Below are 23,002 nucleotides of genomic sequence, written 5' to 3'. Positions count from 1 at the left end.
TTCAAGGCCAGGTTGGATGGGGCTTGGAGCAACATGGTCTAGTGGAAGGCGTTCCTGATCATGGCAGAGGGTTTGGAAATAGGTGACCTTTAGGTCTGCAATTCTTATCTGTAACTCTTTATTATTATCAGATCCATACTATTGCCACCCTTTCAGACTATATAATGACTCTATTCAGTGTTTACCAAAAGGTGTGAAGACCTTGCACTGGTTCAATTGTTCTCTAACGACATAATTCTGACAAGAACCTGAGGGTCATAGGTCCTAAATCTAACTCCAACCAAGAACTGGATGGAAGTTCGATTGGATCCAATCAAGGTCAAAAATCCCTCCTTCTCCTGCTGCTGTGGGAGCTTTGGAACACCCTCACATGCTCCGTGAGGAAGGAGAACCTCTGTCTCTGACACTGGTGAGGCAGTACACAAGTGGCTTTGAATTTTTGACTGCTGTGTCTGGTTCTGGGCCCCGCAGTTCAAGAAGGACATTGAGGTGCTGGAGTGACCCAGAGAAGGGACCGGAGCTGAGGAAGGGTCTGGAACACAAGTCTGGTGAGGAGAAGCTCAGGGAGCTGGGGGTGTTTAGTGTGGAGAAAAGGAAGCTCGAGGGGGATTTGATTGCTCTCCAATATACCTGAGAATGTAGCCAGGTGAGGATCGTTCTCTTCTCCCACTACACCGACAAAAGGACAAGAGGATGTGGCCTCAAGCTGTGCCAGGGGAGTTTTAGGTTGGACATTAGGTGGAATTCTTTCACAGACAGGGTGACTAGATATCGGAACAGGCTGCCCAGGGATGGAGTCACCGTCCCTGGCCGTGGTTAAGGATAAAGGGCTGGATGTGGCACTCGGTGTCATGGTCTAGACACGGCGGTGTTTGGTCAAAGCTGAACTCACTGATCTCAGAGGTCTTTTCCAGCCTAATTGTTCCGTGATTCTGACAAGGAATGAGCGTACGGGGGCACTGATGTGAAGCCAGAGAAAAATAAAGACGCAGCAGCGACGGCCGGGAGGCGCCCGCCTGAACTGCGCCCTCCCCACACGCCGCCGCCAGCTGTGGCCCGGAGCCTTCCCAACACCGCTCGCAGCCGGCCCAACCCGCCGTGACCGGGGTTTAACGACTGCGGCGGGCGCAGAGAGGCGGGCGCCCATCAGTTTTCCAGAGAGCGGAATCATCCAGGCACGCACGCAGTGACCCGTCCCGTCCCTGCCGACTCTCCCCCGCTCCCCGTGCCCGGTGCCCGCTCCCGGTGCCCCCTCCCGCCCCGGCCCCGCCATGCCCCGCCGTGACGCATGAGCCCCCCCGCCCCCGCGCACGCGCGGCCGCAGCCCCGCGCCCGCTCCCGCGCCCGCTCCGCGCCTGCGCCTCGGGGCCGCTCCCGCCCCGTCCCGTCCCTCCCCTCCGCGCCCCGCGGCTCGTGTGACCGGAGCGGCGGGAGTCGGTCCGCGCCCGTCTGGGAGGCCCTGAGCCCGCACCGCCACCGCCACCGGCACCGCCGGCCGCGGACGCGGGGAAGGGCGGGCGGACGGACGGAGGGAGGGTGGGAGGCAGGGAGGCGAGGCGGCCTCCCGGGTGTCCGGCACCATGAGCATCGAGATCCCGCCGGGCCTCACCGAGCTGCTGCAGGGCTACACGGTGGAGGTGCTGCGGCACCGGCCGTCCGACCTGCTGGGCTTCGCCGCCGAGTACTTCGCCCGCCTGCGGGATGCCCGCGACCAGGAGGCGGGCGGTGGCCGCAGGGTGGTCAGCTTCGACGGGGAGCCCATGCAGACCGAGTCCAACGGCGACGAGGAGCCAGACCGCGGCGACGACGAGTCCGACTCCGACTTCGAGCGTAAGTGCGGGGCTGCCGCGGAGGGGGCGCCGGGGGCGCGGGTCCTGCCGGGGGCTCCAGCCCGGGGCCGCCTCCCCGCCGTGCCCGGTGCCGCGGCCGCCGCCGCTGGGCAGGGCGGGCAGCGAGCAGGGATTGAATGGGGGAGAGGCTCCGCCGGCTCCCGCTGCCGCCGCTCCCCGTAGGCTCCGGCCGAGCTCCGGGAGCCCCGGATGGCCCCGGCTGTTGGGCCGGAGCCCCGTGCCGGGGGTGTCCGGCGCTGCCCCGGGCGGCCGGAGTGCCCCGGGGTCTGACCGGGTATCGCCGGGCAGCGAGCGCGCTGCCAAGCATGTGATAGGGAAGATCATGTGTTATTGTGCAACCTCTTCTGTACTTATCTTTACATTTCTGTCTTTAAATCATCGTGGACGAGTGTGGTTGGGATTTTTTCGCTGAAACTGGGGTGGTTTATTCCCGCTGTTGTGTATTTAAAGTGGCTGTTATAAAGCACTGAAATAACTTTCGTTATTTAGCAACATATTAAAATTCTAAGCCACTTGTATATTGCTGTTTATACTGCCAGCCTCGAAGATGGAAAAGATACTTAACCTGAGCTGGACAATGAAATGCCATTTGTGATACTGAAATTTTGATTCTGTCAGAATTGTACTGTGTGTTTTAGGCTATGCAGAGTGTTTGTAATCGAGCCTCTGTGAGAAGTTATTTAAAATGCCTGTGAATGGTGGTGCTTGGCACACCCAGAATTTTTTGGACTGAATACTTTCTCATTATTAGAAAGTAGCTTAAAGGGGAGGGAAAGGTGAGAAAGGGCGTGCTTTCCCTGAACTTTCAGTGCCCTCGATTGAAGGTCTTGTGCCCTTGACCTATAACGTAAAGGTTTCTGACTTTTATTGATAGAGGATCCTCTTTTAGACCAATTACTGCATGTCACCTTGTGGATGCAGTGTGCTCTTAACATCTACTCCCTGGTTAACAGTTTCAGAGAAGCAGGAAGGAATTAAGCTATGGAACAAATAATTGTTTTTTATTAAGGAAGCATTGAGACACCAGCTATTTTTGCAGTGCTTTTAGGCTGGGAACTTCACAAAGTGAAACATATCTTAAGCTCATGAAAATCGACAAACAGGACATGGAATGTGCGAGAGGACAAGAGTGAAATGGACAGATTGAATTGAAAACCAGTTTGCAGTCAGCGTCTGGGTTTGGATGTTTTTACTCATGAGACAGAAGTTCTGTTTAGGGCATGAAGAATAATAGATGAAAGGTGAAGGGTGAAGGTGTAGGGTGAAGGGTGGACACTGGTGGTGACTGAATTGAATTTAAGGAAATGTTCAAATATGAGCATAGATTTATGGAAATTACAAGTGATTTTTTGCCCTGCAACCATGTCAGCAGTATTTTCAAGCATCTAAATATGAAAGAAGTTAGACTTTCTTGTGAAATGTATTTCAAAATTAAACTCCACATGGGAAAAATGTCAGATAGTTGGATGTAATTCTTAAAAATGTGCAATGTCTTTGTATTTAATATTTTCCTTAAAAAAAAGGAACCCAAAACACAAAAAAACCCCCAACGAACAAAACCAATCAAAAAACCCACTCCACCAGAAAGTCTAATGTCTTTGGGTACAGTTTTGCTATTTTGTGATCAGTTTACCTGAATTTGGGGTTTGAAATACCGCCTTCAGGGAAATAAGTGTAACATTTTATTTTTGAATGTTGCAGCTGCAGCTGGAGGGATCCTGTGAAGTTAAATGTTTTCAGATAAAAATGTTAAAATTTAATGGTGCCATACAGCTTTTCAAATGCAGCTTTCCATAGCGAGGCTGTCCAAAGCAGAAGGGTGGTTCCTTTGCTTCATGTTTCTGCTTATCATCTTTCTATCTTAGTCAGAGAGAAAATTAAATTAACAAGGCTGGGCACTGTCACTTGTAGTGGAGCCCTTTGTGCAAGTGCCACTGTCAGTAATGCTGTTTTGCTTCCTCTCTGAAAACCCAAGCCGTTCCCCCCTTGTGGCTTCCCAGGAACAGTGCCATGTTCTCTGTGACAGCAGGTGAGGATCCCTCCGGAGGGTCAGGGAAATGATTCTTTCCTGCATTGTTTAACAGTCACAGTCAACCATGGCTGTGTCTTATTTAGGTTTCTGTTGTAATGTTGTCTCTATCAATGAAAAATGTTAATTTAGAGGTTCTGGTTCCTGATTGCTGAATACTTGGGCCTTGCAGAAGACAAGATCCTGGGTGCTTATATTGCTTTGTATTTAAAGAAGATGTGGAGATGGGGGAAGCATACACAATGGGAGAGCCAGATAATCTCATTGAATGGACCAAAATACTGTTTGTAAAGACTGCAGTTTTTCATCTTAGGCAATTTAGAAAATACTTTGGTGAATTTCACTGTGCTTTCCTGGGTTATGCTTTGTTACCTTTGAATTGCTGTGACAGGTCACATGTTTCCATGCCTGTTTATAAATAAAAAGGTGAAATTGACCAGTTGTTTTTTTGTAAATGACTATGTTAAGGAAACTTACAGCTAGTTTAAACAATTACCCTTACTGTGTATGTTGGGAGTAGGAGACATCTTTAGAAATAATGTGCTTTTGTTCGTGTGTGTGTCTGGCCCAGTATGAAATCTGTGTATGTCACTGGGCTGTGTCTGCACACTCAGACTGAGATAACACTGCAGATAAGTTATGTGGGGTTTTTGTGTGCTGACTGCATATGGTAACAGAAACAAGTCAGAAGGAGGTCCTGGCCTTTGCTTTAAGCCTTGTGGCAAATGTCTTCAAGTAGCCATAGTGATGCCACAGTGGAACTCCATCCATGTGGTAAAAGTCACTGAAACTAGCTAGGCTACAAAAAAACCCTCCCAAACCTTGATTCTCTTAGGATGATCACTCTTAGGTGATGCTTAGGAAATTATTTCCAGGTTTGTGTTTCCTGTCTGACCCCCCTGGAGTTTCATCCTTGATTTTAACTGGTTTTGTACATGTGATCAAAGGGCATCAGGATGTGGCTGTTCAGCAGAGTGCATTGTACGGCGTGTGTGAAAATAAAATGGTGATTGTTGTGGGGGAGCCCTCAGAAACGTTTATCCACTGGGCTGTGGCAGAGAATTTAAGAGATACCATGCTTTCCTCAGAGCCTTGATTTGTTAGGTTTAACTGAAAAATTGGGAAGTTGGGAGGGTTGGGAAAGGTGCAAAGCAAGACCTTCAAAAATCAGCCTGAGAATGTAGCCAAGGACAGATACATATTCTTAAAGTGTGTCCTTGACCATGACACTTGTACTTCTAACAAGCAGGCTCTGAATGGATGTGTTAAGGCTGAAATTAACGCCACAGAAATGGTCTGTTCACTGTTTGAATTACTGCTTTGGGAAAGCTCCTGTTGAGGAGCACACCTGAAGGAGGGCAGAGGCTCTGCTTCCCTGTCCCTTGAGGCTGTTGCACAAAGGTGCAAAGTGCTGCACGATTAACTTGCTGTTTTGTCTTATTTTTTGTAACAATAAAACCACCAACTTTATGTGTTCTTGGGAGTATTAAGTATAACTAACAGTGGCACTGAAATATTTTTGGGATTACACTGATTTGAGCAACTCAGATGTTTCAACTAATTACAATTATTTTATTGCAAATAGAATTTTTCCTTCTCAGGATTTTGCCTTGATATTGAAGGAAAGATGATGTGCTTTTCAGCTGCTCCCTGAGCAAAACAGAGCCCTTCTTAGTATTTTGCTTTTGAAATAATCCTGTTCAGTATGCTGCCTTCTTGTGATGGGAAGTGGTGCATATGAATCTGGATGGGCCGGTGAAAAGATTCTTGAGCTCTGCACTGAGCTTCTCAGTTAAAATTCGAGGATTTGCTAAATGTCATCTTTAAAACATCACTAGAATATCTGAGCAGAAGAGAGTGGAGAAATGCTCGTTTACATCATTAGATCTTGAATGTGGTACAGAATAAGAGTTCAGTGAATCTTTGAAATATTTAACTATTTCATTGCTAATGGAAACACTTGGTATTAAATTAAACCTGTTTTAGGTTGCCTATCTACTTATTCTTAAGCATCATTTGCTTATACTTTCTTATTCTGAACTGGTGTCCTGTGGAATTCCTCAGAAGTCACTGTGTTATATCAATCACAAAGCATTTATGCTCTGCCTACATCAATTCACAGGTTAGGCATAACTCCTTGCTGTTTTCCTGAAATAATTCAATGAAATTTATTGAATTACAGGAATTGGATGATATTAAAACTTTTGCAGCATAGCATAAAAAGAATAGTGGTCCTTTTGAAAAATACTGTTCAAGATTTTAGATATAAATCAGATTCATGGGGATTGCACATGTTGCTGTGAGATACCATCTTTAAAATTACTTTGAAGTTTTTACCAGTGTTTTCACCTACCTACTTCATCCTTAACTGTTAATTAACTGGTAATAAAGCACACTAGCTTTATCTTCAAATGTGCAATATAAATTAAATCCAAAGAGTAGCAACTGTATTTAAAATCTAGGCAGCACAGTGAGCACTCTCATAATCTGATAATTACTAGTTCTGCATACCTTTTTTAAAGTAGTGGTTATAACAAAAGTTTTTTGTGCTCTCCATAAGTAGCCTCTAGATTTTTTTGGGAGGTAGAGGAAAGAGCTGGGTTAATGGTTGGCTTCAGTGATCTTAAAGGTCTTTTCCACTTTAAACAATTCTATGATCTGATTGCATTCAACCTTTGAATTTGGTATACAAAGAAAAGAAATGCACATTCCTGGTTTATGTTCTGAAAGGTATGTTCAAACAAGCCTAGTGACCAGAAGGTATAGAAGAAGCTTTCATTGGTCTCCTTCAATGGCATGAAATCAATTGTAAAGCAAAGTATTAGTGATGCATCTGTGCTTTAAGGGGAATAGATCTCTGCATTTAATTTTCTAATTATATTAATTTTTGGCAACACAATATCTTGAATGTGTTTAACATAAATATGAACTGAAGGACTACTGTTGTGCAGCTGCTGTACTTGTATATGTCTTTGCTTTTACAGAGGCAGTTCTGCATCACTTAAATCTGAAGGATTAAGTAGAGTAGCTGCTGTTTGTACTAATGGAACTTCACTCCCTCTATTTGTCTTGTTCTCATGGGGGAATTTTGAAGATAAACTAAGTATTAAGGGAGACTGATTTTACTTCTTTTTAGTTGTTTGGACAGAGCATGTAAATACTTTTTTTTTTTTCCCCCGGAGGCCTTTTTGTTTCTGTATTTGTTTATCACAATAAAATTGCTTTTCAGCATTTGTTCTTAAGGTTGCAATTACTGTATTACAAGGTTAGACTAGTAATGTAGTTGTAAGGAAGCCACCAATTGTAGCTCATGGGGCTTGAAGGAATGTTTCATCAGTAGTCCTCTGTACAAAGGAAATTTAATGACAATGTGTCTGTAATACATCCTTACCTGAGACAGTAAAAAAACTAGAAGTGTGAAGCAAAGGGCTAAAAGGTCCTGACTGGCTGAGAAACAGAGAATTATAATGGGTTTGACTGAAATTCAGATATCCCTGGATATTGCTAAATGTGTATTGGTTTTCATCAGGAAGGATGAGCTTCTATGTTAATTGTCAAAGCTAAATTTATTGCAATTTTGACATAGTACATGTAGAGTTGTTTTTAATGTCTTGCCCTCAGAACTGTTAATATTCCTGTAACATCTATTAGATATTCCTTACAATCTCTTGAGAAATATACCCTCTTATTTCAGTTTGTAGTTAGTGGCTTGACATAATTGTTCTGCTTTAAGTGATCAGTGTGTCCTAAAATGTGAAGAAGCATGCAGTATTTTCTTTGTTTAAAATTTCATTTAAATTCGTATTTGTAGTCTGTTGCATACCAGTAACCTTTCACATAACTCCTAAGCTTATTTTCAGAAAGAGCTTTAGATAGTTGCTATAACTGTACAGATGAATTCTTGACTGTTTCTGCTCTGTTGATATTCTGCAGTTACTCTGTGTATGAGCTTATGAAAGAGCATAACTAACTGTGAAGTGGGTAACTAGCCATTAGAAATAATTGCTGAATTCTTAAAAGCCTGAGTTTCCATGTTGAGGAAGTTTATTGTAAGAAAAGTTGCAAGAAACTTCTGAAATGGTGTTTTTCTAGCTGGTTCTAAAATTAAGGCAAAGGAAGATATTGTATATCAGTACTAGATATTGTACTGAACATTAGCTTCTGTTTAACTTTGCTATTTTTTGTTCATTTAAGAAACTAATACTAGAATTGAGACAATTCTGTCAGTGTTCCCCTCATGCTAATACTGAAATTTTCTTGTACCCTCTTACCTAAAATAGAACAATGGAGATCTCGGGGAAGAGGAGGAGACAGCAGAGAACAAGCTCACTTGGAGCTATTCACCAGTCAGTTATTAAAAACCTTAATGTCTGACAGAGCAGTTGCTCATTATTCAAATGAAGACTGGAAATGTAGCCAAGATGAGCTATGAATGTTTCCCACTGGCTTCAGTAACGTTTTCAGCTTCATGAATGATCATTCATATTTTCTTGTGAAAGAAGAGGGAGACAGTAATGAATATAACTCAACAAACGTGCTGGTTCCTTTTTTAGACTGATGTTATTCCTTCCTCTGTGATGGTTCTGTACATTCCTTTAGTTATGGTTCTTTGTGTTCCATGCCTGTCTTTGCATCAGTACTTCTTTGGTATGTAACAATTGTTTGGTGGTTTTTGATCCATCAAGATTCTTTGATTCATGCAGATTTAATTTTTTCCTGAGGTACTGTCAGTTCCACAGCAAATAGTGTGTACTCTTCTCCAGTCTGCAATTTTCATGTCTTTCTACCTCACTGTAATATGAAACAGAGAAGGGAAGTAATAAATCAAACAAACATTGGTTAGAAAAGTAACTGGGGGAAATCTGGGAAATCTGAGTGTGGACAAAATGCTCTTGCATAAAAGACCTGCATAGTCTTACTATGATAGTAATACTAATAAAGGTTGTGTGCTTATGAGATCCTTTAATGCAAAAGCTTTTTTTCCTTTTAAAAATATGGATCTGAAAGAGGGGCCATTGGATAGAAACTCCAGAAATCCACTGTGCAGAACAAGCTGCAGTGTTGTGGTCATAGGTGTTTTACCATGAGAATTGTGGAGATGATGGCAGTGTTCTCTGCTGTAGTGGGAAGGATGCTTACAAGAGAGAGGAGGTTTAGAGGAAAGCACCCTGTCTTACAATTTTCACACTGCTAGGATTTGGCCTCTGTCTCATAAATACACAATAAATCATGTATAGCAAAGGCCAGCATTTATTAGTAGCAGTTTTGCTGCTAGTCCTTTCCATACATTTCTTTTCTCTGTAGAAATGGTAAATGATTGAGAGTGGCAGCTGTCTGTGCATAGATGTGGAAATTCCCTTTAGGGGAGAAATCATCTTCAGGAACAGCTCTTCAGGGCATGAGGTAGGGACTTGCAGGTATTCCTTCTGTAGCATTGTTTTTATTGTCATTTAAAACCAACAACCACCTTGGGGTTTACTTTGTAAGAAACGTTCAGGCGCTCTCTGTTCTCTCCTTTTATTTCCTGGTGGCTTGCAGAACAGCTCTGCTTCTGTTCAGAAATGGTCTCCAGCCTGCAGGGGCTGGCATGATGTCAGCTTTTGGTGTGAGGTCATCTTACAGAAGTCTGGAACTCTGCATTGCTTTTTGGGTGTTAGTGAAGGGATGTCAGATCAGGGGCCTGACCAGCAGAACTGAGCAAATTGTCACAAAATCCCACTCTGAGCTGTTGTGTGGATTAGGATTGCAGGTTGGAGGAAAGTGCATGTTCTTCCAGCAGTCCCTGTTCTGTCCTTCTGGATCTGAGCCTTGTCCTTGCAGAACATTGTGAAAACATGTGTGGAGCCTGTGTGGGGAATGAAATGTGGGTTTTGGATGAGGGTTGAGAAACTGCTTTGTAGTTTTCCTCTGTATTTTTGAATCAACTGTGGTGCCAATTTCCTCATTCTTGGTGATTGCATATTGACAAACTGCTATAAAGCAGGATGTCACAATGGCTCTTCATTTCCATTTTGGTTCTTCCTCCCTTGGGACAGCATATTGTTTTCTGCTTCCTATTGAGAAAACTGTGTTCCATAGAAGAATTAAAAAAAAAAAAAGACACAAATATTTTTGTGTTATTTTTCCTGGTGAGGCTCCAGTAAACACTTATTTTTGTGGCAACACTTGTGCTAATTATGATCGTTCAGGAAGAATTGCTTCCTCAAGGACATTTGTAGTGAAGGAGCTGGTTCTCATGGGTATGGGGGTACCCCTCTCTGCAAGATTTCTCTTGTACAGCCCTGGAATGAAAATGCTAAGATTTAGTTGCCCCTTTATTAATTTTTTTTCAGAAAAAAGTAATTGTTCAGAAACAATTTTCAAACATTTGATGTTACCAGTGTTTCTGATTAAAATGTTTAAGTATTTGTAAGACTCACAGTGTTCTCAGGTTCATAAATTATGAAAGATGGCTTATTAGAATAGATTAATATTTAGTCTTCTATCTTTCACACATTTGGGGAGGGGTGGGGAAAAATGCCATGTGTAGTTTTGTTATAAAATGCTAAAAATTAATTGCATTCAGAGTGGGGATATTCAGGGACCAATTTTTGTAGTGTTAAACATTCCTGGATACCATGTTTTTAATTCTAATTTTAAGATCCTGTAACTTTATGATAAAAAGCCACAAAGATGACTTGTATTTTTTATGAGCATCTCTTAAATCCCTGTGAAGTAATTTTAATTTCTTACTGCTGGAAACATATAATTATTAACTATTTTACCAATTTTTTCATACCACTATGAAATAATATAACTTTGCATGATGTGTACTGATTTTGCTAGTGGTTTTAGCTTTTCTTAGCTTTCCATAGCTGGATGATCTGCAGTGTGTACATTTGTTGTGAAGCACTGTGTGACTCGGGGGAGTTGTATCCTAGAAGTTCTGCTCCTAAAAATCAATTCATCTGGAAGCTGAACCATGCAGCACTTGCCACCTGCTGTGCCTCAGTTTGGTCAGGGAATTTTTTATCGTTGCATCCAAAAATTGTCAGAATGAATGTTCTTTGTCCAAGGCTCTTGCTGAGACTTTGGACGTCCACGAGCAGATTTGGCACAGTGCTCAGGGACCTGGCTCAGTGGTGGATGGAGCAGTGTTGGGTTTGTGGTTGGACTCCATCAATTATCTTAAAGGTCTTTTCCAACCTAAGTGTCTCTATAAAGAGGATTTTCCTTGGTCTGGGTAGAACACAGTGATATTTTTTATGATTATCCCTGCTTAGGATACAGAACATATGTCTGCCTTCACCCTTCCTCTTTCCCAAAAATCCTCTTCCTGTGAAAGTGCACAGGATGCAATTACTGGAAGTGTGTGTGGGGGGCTGTCTTGTCAAAATACATTTTCACATGGAGATGATTCTTTTTACAGCTATATGTTGTAAGTAACTGTTGAATGTTGATATAATGTTGTTAGAAGTGTAAATCTGAAGGAAGAAAAGCTATGAAACACTTTGAGATGCAGTACAGAAGTTGTTCTTGCTTACTAATTTGGTTGTGTACCATAACCTAAAGATTGACCACATTAGGAGATTAAACAGTTTTAAATTTTAAAACATACATATTTATAATCCACTCAAATTTATTTATGCTTTATTTACTAAAAGAAGCTGTAATCAAATTATATCTCAATGAAACAAGGTTCACTTGTGAATTACTGATGAATATATTGTACTGGCAGTGAAGTAGTACTTCATGTTCTGTGCTCATAATATCACAAAATTGCCAGAGATGTTAATGATGCTTCTGTAGAATCTCTCATTCTGCTGTGTACATTCTGCCTGATCAGTTTGTGTCACCCCTCAGTCCTCTGGCTGCCACCCTCCTGCAGAGCCTGTGCTGGCTGCTGGAGAGGCACTGGGTGCAATTCACATTTTGTCACTAGAAAAGCACCAGACAAGAAAATGATCATCAATTGTAGAGTCAGTTGTGCCCACATGGAGGATCCTGCACCTTAGGGATGAGGGAAAGCAAGGCAGAAAACCTGGTGTGTGTCCAGTGTTGTGACTCTGAAACCCCCACTACAGCATAAAATCCTGTAAATCCAGTGTACCTCTTCTATCACCATTGTAGATAAATCTGTATATAGCAAGGACACAAACTGTGAGTTGGTGTGGGGGTTCTGGTGCGTTGGTTTTTGCTTTGCCATTTTATTTTCTTTTTAAGTGGAGAGCAAATCAGTTCCAAGTATATGTAGAACTTATAAGCAACTGGTTTCTGGTTTGGGTTATTAAAAATGTGGTGTGACATATTATACAATTCTTTTTCTACGATTTTTTTTAATGTATCATCATATAGGAACACCAGTTCTTTGAATGAATTTTCTGTAATTTCAGAGATCAACAATACATCATCAGTCTTTTTTAAGCACTTAATATAAATCCACCAAAACTGTAAAAATCAGATTTGCAAAAGAATTGAGCCAGCTTTTTATACTGTTGCTCTTTTGAGAAAGACTGGTTTGAGAAAGGTAATTTGCAAACTGTTCAGGCAAGAATGAACCTTCAGAGGTGATTACTTGTGCAGGATAGAGTGCTAAATCCTAGAAAGGTCGTAGCTGATCAGCTGATAATAGATGCCTTTTGTGACACTGGCTAAGCTGGCTGATACTCCTGCTGAGGGTTGTCCAGGATGTGGATGAACGTTGATTTTTATGTGGCATTATTAGAATAAGTAGTAGTTTGGTATGTTGCAGTAGTGTCAATACTGAACATTTTTAAAAATGCCCCAGGAAGTGCTCACTTTGCAGTTACAAAGAATGTGCCCACAGTAAGAACCTGTAGACGCCCAGGCTATTTCTCAGCCTTGCTTTTCCTGCCTTTCTTCCCTTAAAAAAACTCAGCCAAACAAATTAAGCCCCAACAGCCTAAAATCTGTGCAGTGGCTGTGTCAGAATTTGTAGTTATCTACCTGGAAAAAGGATACCTGAAACTAGATCCATCTACCTGCAGATGATTTGCATTGGAAGATAAACTGGAAGCAAAGCATGAACTTTATTAAGCTGTTGAGGATCTCTGTGCAATTTCAGAATGGTTGAGTTTGGAAGGTGCCTCTGGAGGTCTTGCCTGGCCCCTTTTGTGAGGCAGGACTGCCTGTAGTGGTTGGCCAGGACCACATCCAGGTGGCTTTTCAGTTTCTTGGGGGGGGGGAGGCTCCAGAACCTCTCTGGGCAATTTATGCCAGTGTATGGCCCCCCTGGCAGTAAAAAAGTGCTTCATGATGTTCAGGTGGACCCTTTCTGGATTTAACCTTGTGGCCACTGGCTCTTGTCCTGTTCTGAGTGCCAGAGAGGAGAAACTGCCTCCATTGTCCTTCAGTGCCCTTCAGGTATTGATAAGAACTCCTGTGAGCCTTATCTTCTCTAGGCTGACAGTCCAGCTTTTTCAGTCTGTCCTCACTCCAGAGATGCTTCATGTCCCCTCATCTTCTTTATGGCCCTTTGCTGGACTCTGTCCAGTATTTCCATGAGGTTTTTGTTCTGGGGAGCCTGGAGCTGTACAGGGAGCTCCAGGTGTGACCTCACCAGGGCTGAGTAGGAGGTGTCACTGTCATATTTTCTGAAAAATCCTTTTGCCAGGGTTTCTTCTCCTGGGAAGATAAGAAGCCTCAGAGAAAAAACAATAATATCTCATTTGCTTCTCCCTGTTCTGCTGCTTTGGAATGTGGCTGGAGAGTGTTTACCAACAGGTGCATGTTTGATTGGTTTCATGTGAATTGTTTTTACTTAATGACCAATCACCATCTGCTGTGTTGGACTCTGAGGAGTCAATCACGAGTTTTTCATTATCATTCTTTGTAGCCTTCTGTCTGTATCCTTTCTCTATTCTCTAGTATAGCTTTAGTATTTAGTATTCTTTAATATTATATAAATATAATACAATAATAAATTAGCCTTCTAAGGACATGGAGTCAGATTCACTCCTCTCTCACCTCATCCTGGGGACCCCTGCAAGTACCACAGAGGAGGGAAGGACCACATCCCTGACACAGCAACACTGCATCAGAAGCTGTCCAGAGTACCCTGGCACATAAATGTGTGCTTATGCCTTGAGTTAAATGTGGATGTGTGAGATTAAGCTCTGAATCAGCTTGAAGTGACACTTGATTGAAATTCCTTGTGCTCTTTTATTCAGATCAAATCAGATGACAGCACAACCTATTGCAGTTTTATCTTATGTAAAAACACAGTATGTTTCATCATTCAAATGTCAGCAGGAATTGGTAATGAAATACCAATACTTCATTGGTAATGGAGTGGCCCAGGCAAAGAACAATGGGCTTTCATGTGCCTGTTGTATCTGTAGGATGCTATTCTTAAATTTTACCTAGATCCCTGTAATTAATCAATTCTGAACTCAGGTTGACCTGGCAGATGTAACATGCCTGCTGGGTATGACACACCAGGCTCTCTCCATGCTGCTGGTTGTTTCTGCTGAGCTTCAAATCTCCTGTTCCATATTTTTCTTATAAATTGCTCTTTTGTAGAAGTAGTTCAGTTGTTTCATACTGTCACATGAGATACACCTGACTGTGAGGGTGACTCCAACCTATTTTGTCTGAGACTAAACAGCTCAGAGGTGAAAGGAAAAGCTTCTTAGGCTGCATCTCATCTGCAGCTGCCCATGATAATTTTTCTTTTCTGTTGTAGTCCAAACTTAAGCAGACCAGCTGCACATCACTGATGGAAAAGGCTGAGACCAGCCCAGCCCTTTTTTTCCTTGACATTGACGCAGATTGGAAGTGCTGCTGCAATCAGTGGTCAGCAATAGGTTTGTTGTGTTCTCAGATTTGGGACTGAAACCCAGCTCTGCCTTCTCAGTTTCTTTACTTTCCTACCCTCCCATCAAATGGTGGCAGATCTGCAAGTGCAGGCTTGAGACTGAGCATACACATTGAGTGTGTGCATGCTCTGAACACAAACAATTGTGTCTCTCCCTTCTGTTAACTCCCTTATCTGTGTTGGGAGCTGCTCTGAAGCTAAGAGGATCCAGTAATCCAATTAGTCTATCAGAGGAGGACACTGCATCATGATGACTCTGTTCTGATGTTGCCTCTACTTGCATAATTATTTTTGTGATGGTGTAACTGTGTACCTTTATGGCTTGTGGTCTTGAATTTTGGCTTTGTGTTTGTTACACTACAGTGGCAAAAGTGGTGGCATATAAATTCCCCAAGGAAATGTGTATTTCATGAAAAGCAAGTGTTGCTGTTCTTAGAGTTCCTTTGTCATTCTTACATACTGATAGACTGAAATTTCTTGCAGTTTACCTGAGACCAGTTTGTCAGTATAACAACCAGTTGCTTGTATTGGACAGAGCTTTGTTTGTGTGTATAAACCTGCACACACGCACATACAATTTTCTCTGTCTGTAGATTGCTGCTCACTGCTCCATTTGTCAGAAATTTAAAGCAGAGTATCAGCAGAAAATATGTAGGTGACTGGGAAAATGTAATTTTGTGTTACCGTGGTTTGGCAAGAATTTGAAGCAGATGATAATGCTGTTGACTCAGGGTTGGGTGGGTTTTTTTAATTCCAAGAAAAGGTAACTATATTGTTCATTCTCAAATAATTAGTCTGACATTGTAGAAAAGTATCTTAATTCACTGAGTGCACCTGTTAATTGAATTTTTATTCAGGTGCTCTTATGTCCTTAGCAATGCTTGAGTTTTAGATTTTTATAAATGCTTTGAGCTTTATTACACCATTTTGTTTGTACTGAGGTTCAATTGTCATTGTCCCCTTTTGTGTACAAGTTAAATTTGCTTAAGTATCTATCCTAGTGAAAGATGTGAGTGCTCAGTTGTATCAATTTGTTGTCTCTCTTTGAAAATTATGGCTGAATATGAACCATATTTTGCTTATAAGTAGTTTAGGGTGCTAGTAAATTATATTAGTTATGGATATGATAGTCAATATTTGATTTCTCAAGATAGCTTTTATATCCTGATACTGCATTATTTAAAGACACTATCAGTCTCAGTAGGACTTTATGCTGAGCCTGCCAAGCAGCTGCCAAGTGCAGATAGCCAACATTTACATTCTGTGTTGTGTGATGGTAGCTGTGACATGATTCCAATTAAAAGCTTGGTCTGCACACTGCAGATGTCTTCTGAATATTAATATGCACTACAGATAGAGCAGATGGAATCTCTTTAAAATACAATGCAGTGAATGTAAAATTGTGTTTCTGGTGAAAACTGATAGGCAGTCAAAAATTTTCTTATTTCTCTCTTTTTCATTGCTAACCCACAAGAATATCTGTGCATCATCATCATATTTCTTTACATATAGGAGGAAATCAACTCTTCATTATACATTCAAATAAAAATTCAGAATTATGCCATATTGAAGTTTTCTCAAATGCCAGATGTACCTAGAAAAATATTAGGAGTACATGCAACGTTTCCTGTGCCTTAAAATATGCCTCTGCCTAGAGGACAGATAATAGTTGAAATATAGGATATCTATGAGTTATTTGAGGAGTTGCTCACTGGAAAAGGCCCTGTAAAAGTGTATATACAGGTGTATGTGTGTTTAACTGGGATTTGGAAGTGTTCTGTGCAGTGTACCAGGAAAAGTCCATCCTGCACAGGTAGGGTAGAACAAAACTGGGGAATGTAGAGAATGACAAGGACATCAGGGGTGCACTGTAACCCCAAAGTTCACTGTCAGGAGAGAGCAGCAATCCAGCTGGGAAAGTGTGTATTACAGGAGACACAAAGTAAAGCCTTGGTTGTAGGAATTGGTTAAAGGCCTTAAAAACAAGCAGGGTAAGTGTGATACAGAAACTGAAAGTAGGAGAGTTTCTGTGGGAGTGGAATTGTAACTCTCTTTGCAGCTGCATTTGTCTTCCCCTCTGGGGCAGAATGGAGGTTGTGAGGGGAGGGTACAGGGGGAAGAGGTTGTAGAAAAGGCAGTGACAGGAGGTGTGAAATACCTGGAGCCATGCACTGCTTCACTTGTGCCATTAGCATAGCTGTCACATGCATGTCTTCCACTCTTTTCAAACTTAATTTTACGGCTGCTTATTCCTGAGGCTGTGTAAACACTAAAACCAGTGCCAGTGATAGCGTTTTCCACTTCATCCCTATTAACTTACTAAGATTTCCTCCCAGATCTGCATTTGGATTATATTTGTCTATTATAGTTACATTGCCTGGCTAATACTCTCTCAAAGTTACTGGCCAGACTGTTGAGAAAAAGTTCCTGGCTTCATTGATGGTATTTATTAAATACATGCCTACTTCAGAGAAGTTGGCTCTGTGCTGTTCCTGAGGATAATATTAATTTGCTTGGAGTGTTTTGAAAACCTAGACCAGATTAGGACTGAGAACAGACCTTGTGAGCTGGGTGTGATGGGGATGTCCCAGACTGCTGATGTAGGGACCATCTCACTTAAGGAGGAGTTATGGAATTTTGTGGTGCGTCTGACCTCCTGTTGTGAGAGGCCCCCAGTGAGTTGTTGCTCTTATTATTTTTTACAATGTTTTCTGCATTCAGATGTTCAGAATAATGGTGGGCCTTTTAATTAGGCTTCTGAAAATGGAAAAACACGTTCACATGACTGATTCCATTATTGTGGTGGTTTTAGGATTTATTTTTTTTTTTGCTTGCACACATATATGAGCTTACTCAGATTGCATTCACCTGTATGCAGTGAATTATTTTGTAGAAAGAGATTTATGCAAGCGGCGCAGTTGGAAATAATAAAAATAGACTGATATGCTAGATATAGTTAAATGACGTTTTTTATGACTCATTTAGGAATTATCTCCAGGACCTCCAAGTATGTTTGGTGGAACTCAGCTTTCCAAAAAGCCTGAAAGACGTTTAAGTTTTGTTAGTTTGTAACAGTGATTGCACCTTGCAACCAGGCACAGGATAAAAATCTGATCAAAAGTCTTTGGGATTTGATGTTTCGAAGGTTATGAGGATGTGGAGTTAAGCCTTAGAAATCAAAACCATAGTGAAAACCAATTGAAATACAGAAAGTGTTGCTTTAAAAGAACTGTGTGTGTCAGAGTCAAATGAAAAGATTTCAGACAAAATTTGTCTTCATGATGTTTGAAAAATCCTAAGTACCCTGAAGTAGTAATCCTCCTGCCTCATCCATCTCTGATCTCTGGTGGATCAGGAGACTGGTGAATAAAGAGGTGAGGTTTGAAAGCAGAACTGGTGGAATAGGAGGGGTTAGTCAGCCTTGGAAAAGGAGGAGGATTTCTGTTCTCTGCCACTGCATCTGGTCATGGGGGTGATTTGCCCATGTTTCTTACTGATTGGGAAATGTGGTTCCCTACATAAGATGCCAATATCTTTTTCTGTATGAAGCATTTATTTTAAGGAAACTTGCACTTACTTCTTCTTGATGTGATATTTCTGTTTCTCCACAGTCTCATTCTCATCTTTGACCTTTTCTGGCTTTTCCATTGTCTCACAATCCCAGTGAAAGTCACATTCAAATATGTTTAGGATCTTTTCTTTATATCATCTACTTAATGTTTGGTTTGTAAGCTTAATTTTTCTGCTATTACTAATGTGGCTCCTTAGCTTCTCTCTCTCTGAAATGCCTTCTTCTCTAAGCCTACTCCTAAAGCCCAAGCAAATTTCCATTTTTCACTTGCTTTGTTGTACCTTCCAGTGTCTTGCCTCTTCTGACAAAGCTTTGAAGATTTGTCAGCTGCTTCTTAACTTTCCTGGCTTTTTTGCAGCATCCTTCTTTCTCTGTGCAGTGCATAGATTTGACTTTCTAATACTTGAAAACATTCCCAAGTCTTTCATTTCAGTCCCTGACAACCTCTGTTGTAGTATCAGCATATGGTTATATCTTTAATCACTGTGAAATGTGTTCTTTTAGCTGAGATTGTACCTCAGCACTAGGAGTTTTTCTAATTTCATGTCTGTAAAGCAAGTGCATGCCTTGTTGCTATCTCTTTGATCTTCATAATATAGATTACACTCATAAAAAATAAAAAAAAAGTGCTGTGTTTGGCTTGATCTGAGACGTGTCAGCAAGAAATAGGAGAGGGCTGTGTGGGTCATGCCATTGCAATGTCAGATAATGTGAAGTGCTGCTTGGAAGGTGTTTGTTCTCCTGGGCTCAGGCTTCAGTCAGGCTGTACAAGCTCCTGAATTGTGGGAGCAGGTAATGGTCCTTTATTTGTGAGAATGAATATCTCTGAATGAAAGTAGTGCCATGCATGGTTGCTCAGGTTCAGTTGTGGAAAGGGAATATTGAAATAGGGATACGCTGGAAACAAGGATCTTTGATTTAAAAACAAACAACACTGGAGGCCTTAGTCAAGAAATGCCATCATAACCAAAGATTCACCAGATTCCTTTCAGTTAGTCAAGCAATGATTTCTTTCTTGAATTGATCAGCTGTTTAAAGTCTGTCCATTCCAGAGTGCATATTCATTTTTCTACTGTACTTGAAAACCAAAAAAGGGCCAACTCAAAATAGCACAACAGTTTTAGCTTCATAAACATCTTTTTTTACTGACATAAATGCTTTGCTTGTTGACTCAACTTTTCCCTTCAGAAGTTGCTACATTCTTTCTATCAGAGGGGCTCTAAAAAACTTGGAAAGCAAGGATCAGGGACTCTTCTAAAATGAGACTTTCAGACAGTGTTTCTCCATTTTGTCAGTAATTTTTAAATACAAATTAAAAGAAAATCAATTAAATTGGAGACCAGGATATGTTGCAACTTTGTTTTTATGTTTTGTTCTCTTGCTGTTGATGACAGCTGTTTTTCAATACTGAGAAATAACAAGGTGTCTATGTCTCTGTTATTTTTACCGCAGCAGACAGGAAAACAATGTTTAATAGCAATGTAATAACTTTTATTGTTTTCCAACTTAATAGATGTAAGAGTCTTTTACAGAAAAGCAAAGCCTGTGTGTACCTAATCGTGGATCATGGTTTCCACTTTTTAATTTTTTAATGTTCTGTGTTCTGTCCTCCCTCTGTTTGTTCTCTGAAAACTCACTTCTTCCCAGTGTTCCCTGACCTTTTGTCTTCCTCCAAATGTCTGGCATGCTTCAGCTGACACCATCAGGGTCTCTCCTGCCTGTCTAACCCGGCTCTGAGTTTCCATCCTCCTCTATGGGGGTGGGTAGGCAGAGGAATAGGAGGGAAAATAAAGGGAATAGAAAGGAAAAGAAAAGGATGTCTATAAAACTCTGATCCGTTTCTGTCTGTTCTGCTTTTCTGAGAGAAGCTCTGAGGTGATCTCTTGGGTTCCAGAACTGCCTCTGAAAAAATCTAAGTAGTTTGTAGCCTTACCTGTGGTCTCCACCTTATAAAGTAGAAATGTGGAAGGGGTAATTGAGAATTTGCCACTATCCAGCAAGGACATCCTGAAGGAAATCATGGATATGCAACTGTTATATTGGTAACAGTCAGAGGGAATTCTGTTTTACTTACCTGTTGAAAAAAAAGATTCAGATTGGTATTTATTGAAGTACAGTTGCATATCTGATGATGAAAGTTCTTTCTGCTCTAGCATTACTTTTTAATTGCCAGGAATCCTAAAAAAGCTGATACTTGAATTGATGAGTTTTCTCAGAGTTGTGGTGGTTCCTATTTATGTAAGTCCATTAACATCTTGGTGTGTAGAAAAACAGTTTGACAGCTGTAGTCTGGCACTTCCTTATCGTAACTTGATACAGCATTCCAGAGAGACAGTCACGCCTCAGATTTATACTCCACTCTGCTTCTGCTATTTCAGCTTTAATGGTTTTTAGTGTCAACTCATGTGTTGTTTGGATAAACTTAATTGACTTGTTAAATTAGAACCGTTTACATTCTGTTTCTCTTCTTGTTTCTCTTCCCACAGGATGATTTTGTGCCATGATCCAATGGGAAAGTACTCTGTAAATCACTGATTTGTGCTACTTGGTTGTAATAAAGCTGGTGTTTTGTGCTTATGCTCTTTGAACTCTGAGTGCCATACTAAGTTTATGCCACCTACTATAAGCTTTGCTCCATCTTTCATCAGGAAACCTTCAAAAATTGTTGATTAGATTACATAGAAGATCTGTATTAAATATTTGTATGCACAATAGCTTAACTTAGTATGCTACTGTAAATTGTATTCAGAATCACAGTGTGATTTTTTCACCCTAGTTGAAATTAGGAAATGTTGACAGATCATAGTGAAAAGCAAAGTGCTTGTGAAAAAAGAGAAGTAAGTTTTCAAGGTACATCCTGTACAGAGCCATAGCACCTTGTACTCAACTGTCATGCCTGGAATGCCAGTCCTTTGTTTGCTCCAGAATATTTTTTTTTTTCCTGTGACCCTGAATTGATCTTTTGAGTTTTGTCTTTTTCTATAAGAATTTTTATTAGGATGTGTAATAAGTGGGTAACAGTAGCTGGGAGAATGATGGTTGTATTTCTGTTCATTTCAGGCTTGTGAGTAGTGTAGAGAAACAGCTTTCCCTGTTATGGTAGTAGTGTACATCTAAAAAAGCCTGATGGTTTTTTTTACCAGTCACTTTTCAAAGTCAATGACAGAGAAGAGAGCCCACGCACTGCAGGAAAAGTGTGCTTTTAGGTCTGGTTGTAAAGAGTGGTTCTACTGTCACTTGTTTGCCTTAAATATTGGAATTGCTAGTTTGATTTGGCTTAAAAACAGTAAGAAAAAATAATATCTGTGTCCATTTTTCACGTATAGGGCTGTATTTTATACCTGCTTATAACCACAGTCAGAACTATTGTGAGTTAAATATAGTGAGCCATAATTGAGCATCAGATATTTCAAAGTAAATCTCAATGCCAAAGCAAACTGAAGGATATTGGAGAAATTAATGTTTTGTCACTTATGGAAAGTATTTAAAAAAAAATTTAAAATCCCAGTGTCTGATTTACATGCCTAAGTTTTCAAGTGAGAAAACCCAATGAAATGGAGCCACTAGGAAGTGGAAGTACAGTTAGTAGTAGCCACTAATTGTGTGGTACTACTGCTGTTTGTAGCATTACTGATGTAATGCACGTTTTTGAATTTAAGTTCTGCAATGTATAGTATTGACCTAGTTATGCAATTTATTAAAATATTTTTTATTAAATCAATATAATGACAATCTGAAGCAGCTTTTTAAGTGTTCCTATCTAGTGCTTACTTCAGTCTGTGTCTAATCACAGTATGGAGGCCGCGTACATGTTCAGCAGACATTCCTGATTTTCCTTGAACAGTGGAGTAGGATGATTGTCCTGAGTCAGTTCTGGCAGAAGTGTGGAATGCACAGCTTGATCTGCCTTTCCAGTGCCAGAATCACTTGCCTTTGGCTGCCAGGGAGGAAATTGGGCCGTTTTGCTCTCTTCTGGTACAATGGTTTAATTTACCTCAGTTTTTGTTGTGTTTACCCAATTACTGTGTCTTGGTTCCCATGAGCCAAGTAGAAGCAGGAGCTCTGCCAAAGGTATGAGACATTTTGAACTTGAATATTGCTGCACCTGAGGTTTTGACATAATGGGGAGTTTACAATGCAATCATCTCACAACCAAATCTTCTAATCTCATTATGGTTTTTGCAATTAAAGTATAATAACACTCATATCATTACCAGAGACATGGGCCATTGTTCAAACTGAATGTGGCCCATGAGTGTGCATCAGGGGGGAGTTCTAACTGGAGATTAAAAAAACAAAAATTGTTTCCTATTTCAAAGCAGCAGTTTAATCTTGTTTCTGTAGATTGCAGATCTCTGAGTGGTACAAGTTCCTGTAGTGCTGGATTCACTGGATTCTTGTCACAGTGTAGGCAGGGTTGTGCTCTGGGGGCTGCTCTGGTGTAGGAATTTATTACTGGTGTGTCCATCACCATTGCTTTAAATTAGGTGCCCTTTAGTGCTCAGCCTAGGAGCTAGGCTGTATTAACAGTAAATATATTTTTCCCTTCCACCCCATCTGATTTTTTGGAATCTGTCCACAGACCAGTGTAGGTGTGTGTGGGACCTTCAGGAGAGGTTTCTCTTAGCAGTGCTCAATGCCAGGCTTTTCCTTCATGTACTTCCAATAGCAAAACACAAGGGTGCCATAGGATTGGCAATATGACTGTGCAATACTGAAAATAGTCGTAAGCAGAG

The 23,002-nt window shown here is 41.1% G+C and overlaps 1 protein-coding gene across 1 annotated transcript in view; it reads left to right on the top strand.

The window, feature by feature from the left end:
- The first annotated feature begins 1,537 nt into the window (after positions 1–1,537).
- PRKAR2A (protein kinase cAMP-dependent type II regulatory subunit alpha) overlaps positions 1,538–23,002 on the top strand; it is a 57,827-nt gene continuing 36,362 nt past the window's right edge. Inside the window, exon 1 of the mRNA XM_059479801.1 lies at positions 1,538–1,830. Coding sequence (XP_059335784.1) covers positions 1,581–1,830 — 250 coding nt within the window. The 5' untranslated portion in view covers positions 1,538–1,580. The remainder of the gene's footprint in view (positions 1,831–23,002) is intronic.

The sequence above is a fragment of the Ammospiza nelsoni genome, chromosome 11 (genome assembly GCF_027579445.1).
Source record: "Ammospiza nelsoni isolate bAmmNel1 chromosome 11, bAmmNel1.pri, whole genome shotgun sequence".
Taxonomy (NCBI): domain Eukaryota; kingdom Metazoa; phylum Chordata; class Aves; order Passeriformes; family Passerellidae; genus Ammospiza; species Ammospiza nelsoni.
This window is presented reverse-complemented; position numbering and strand designations above follow the sequence as displayed.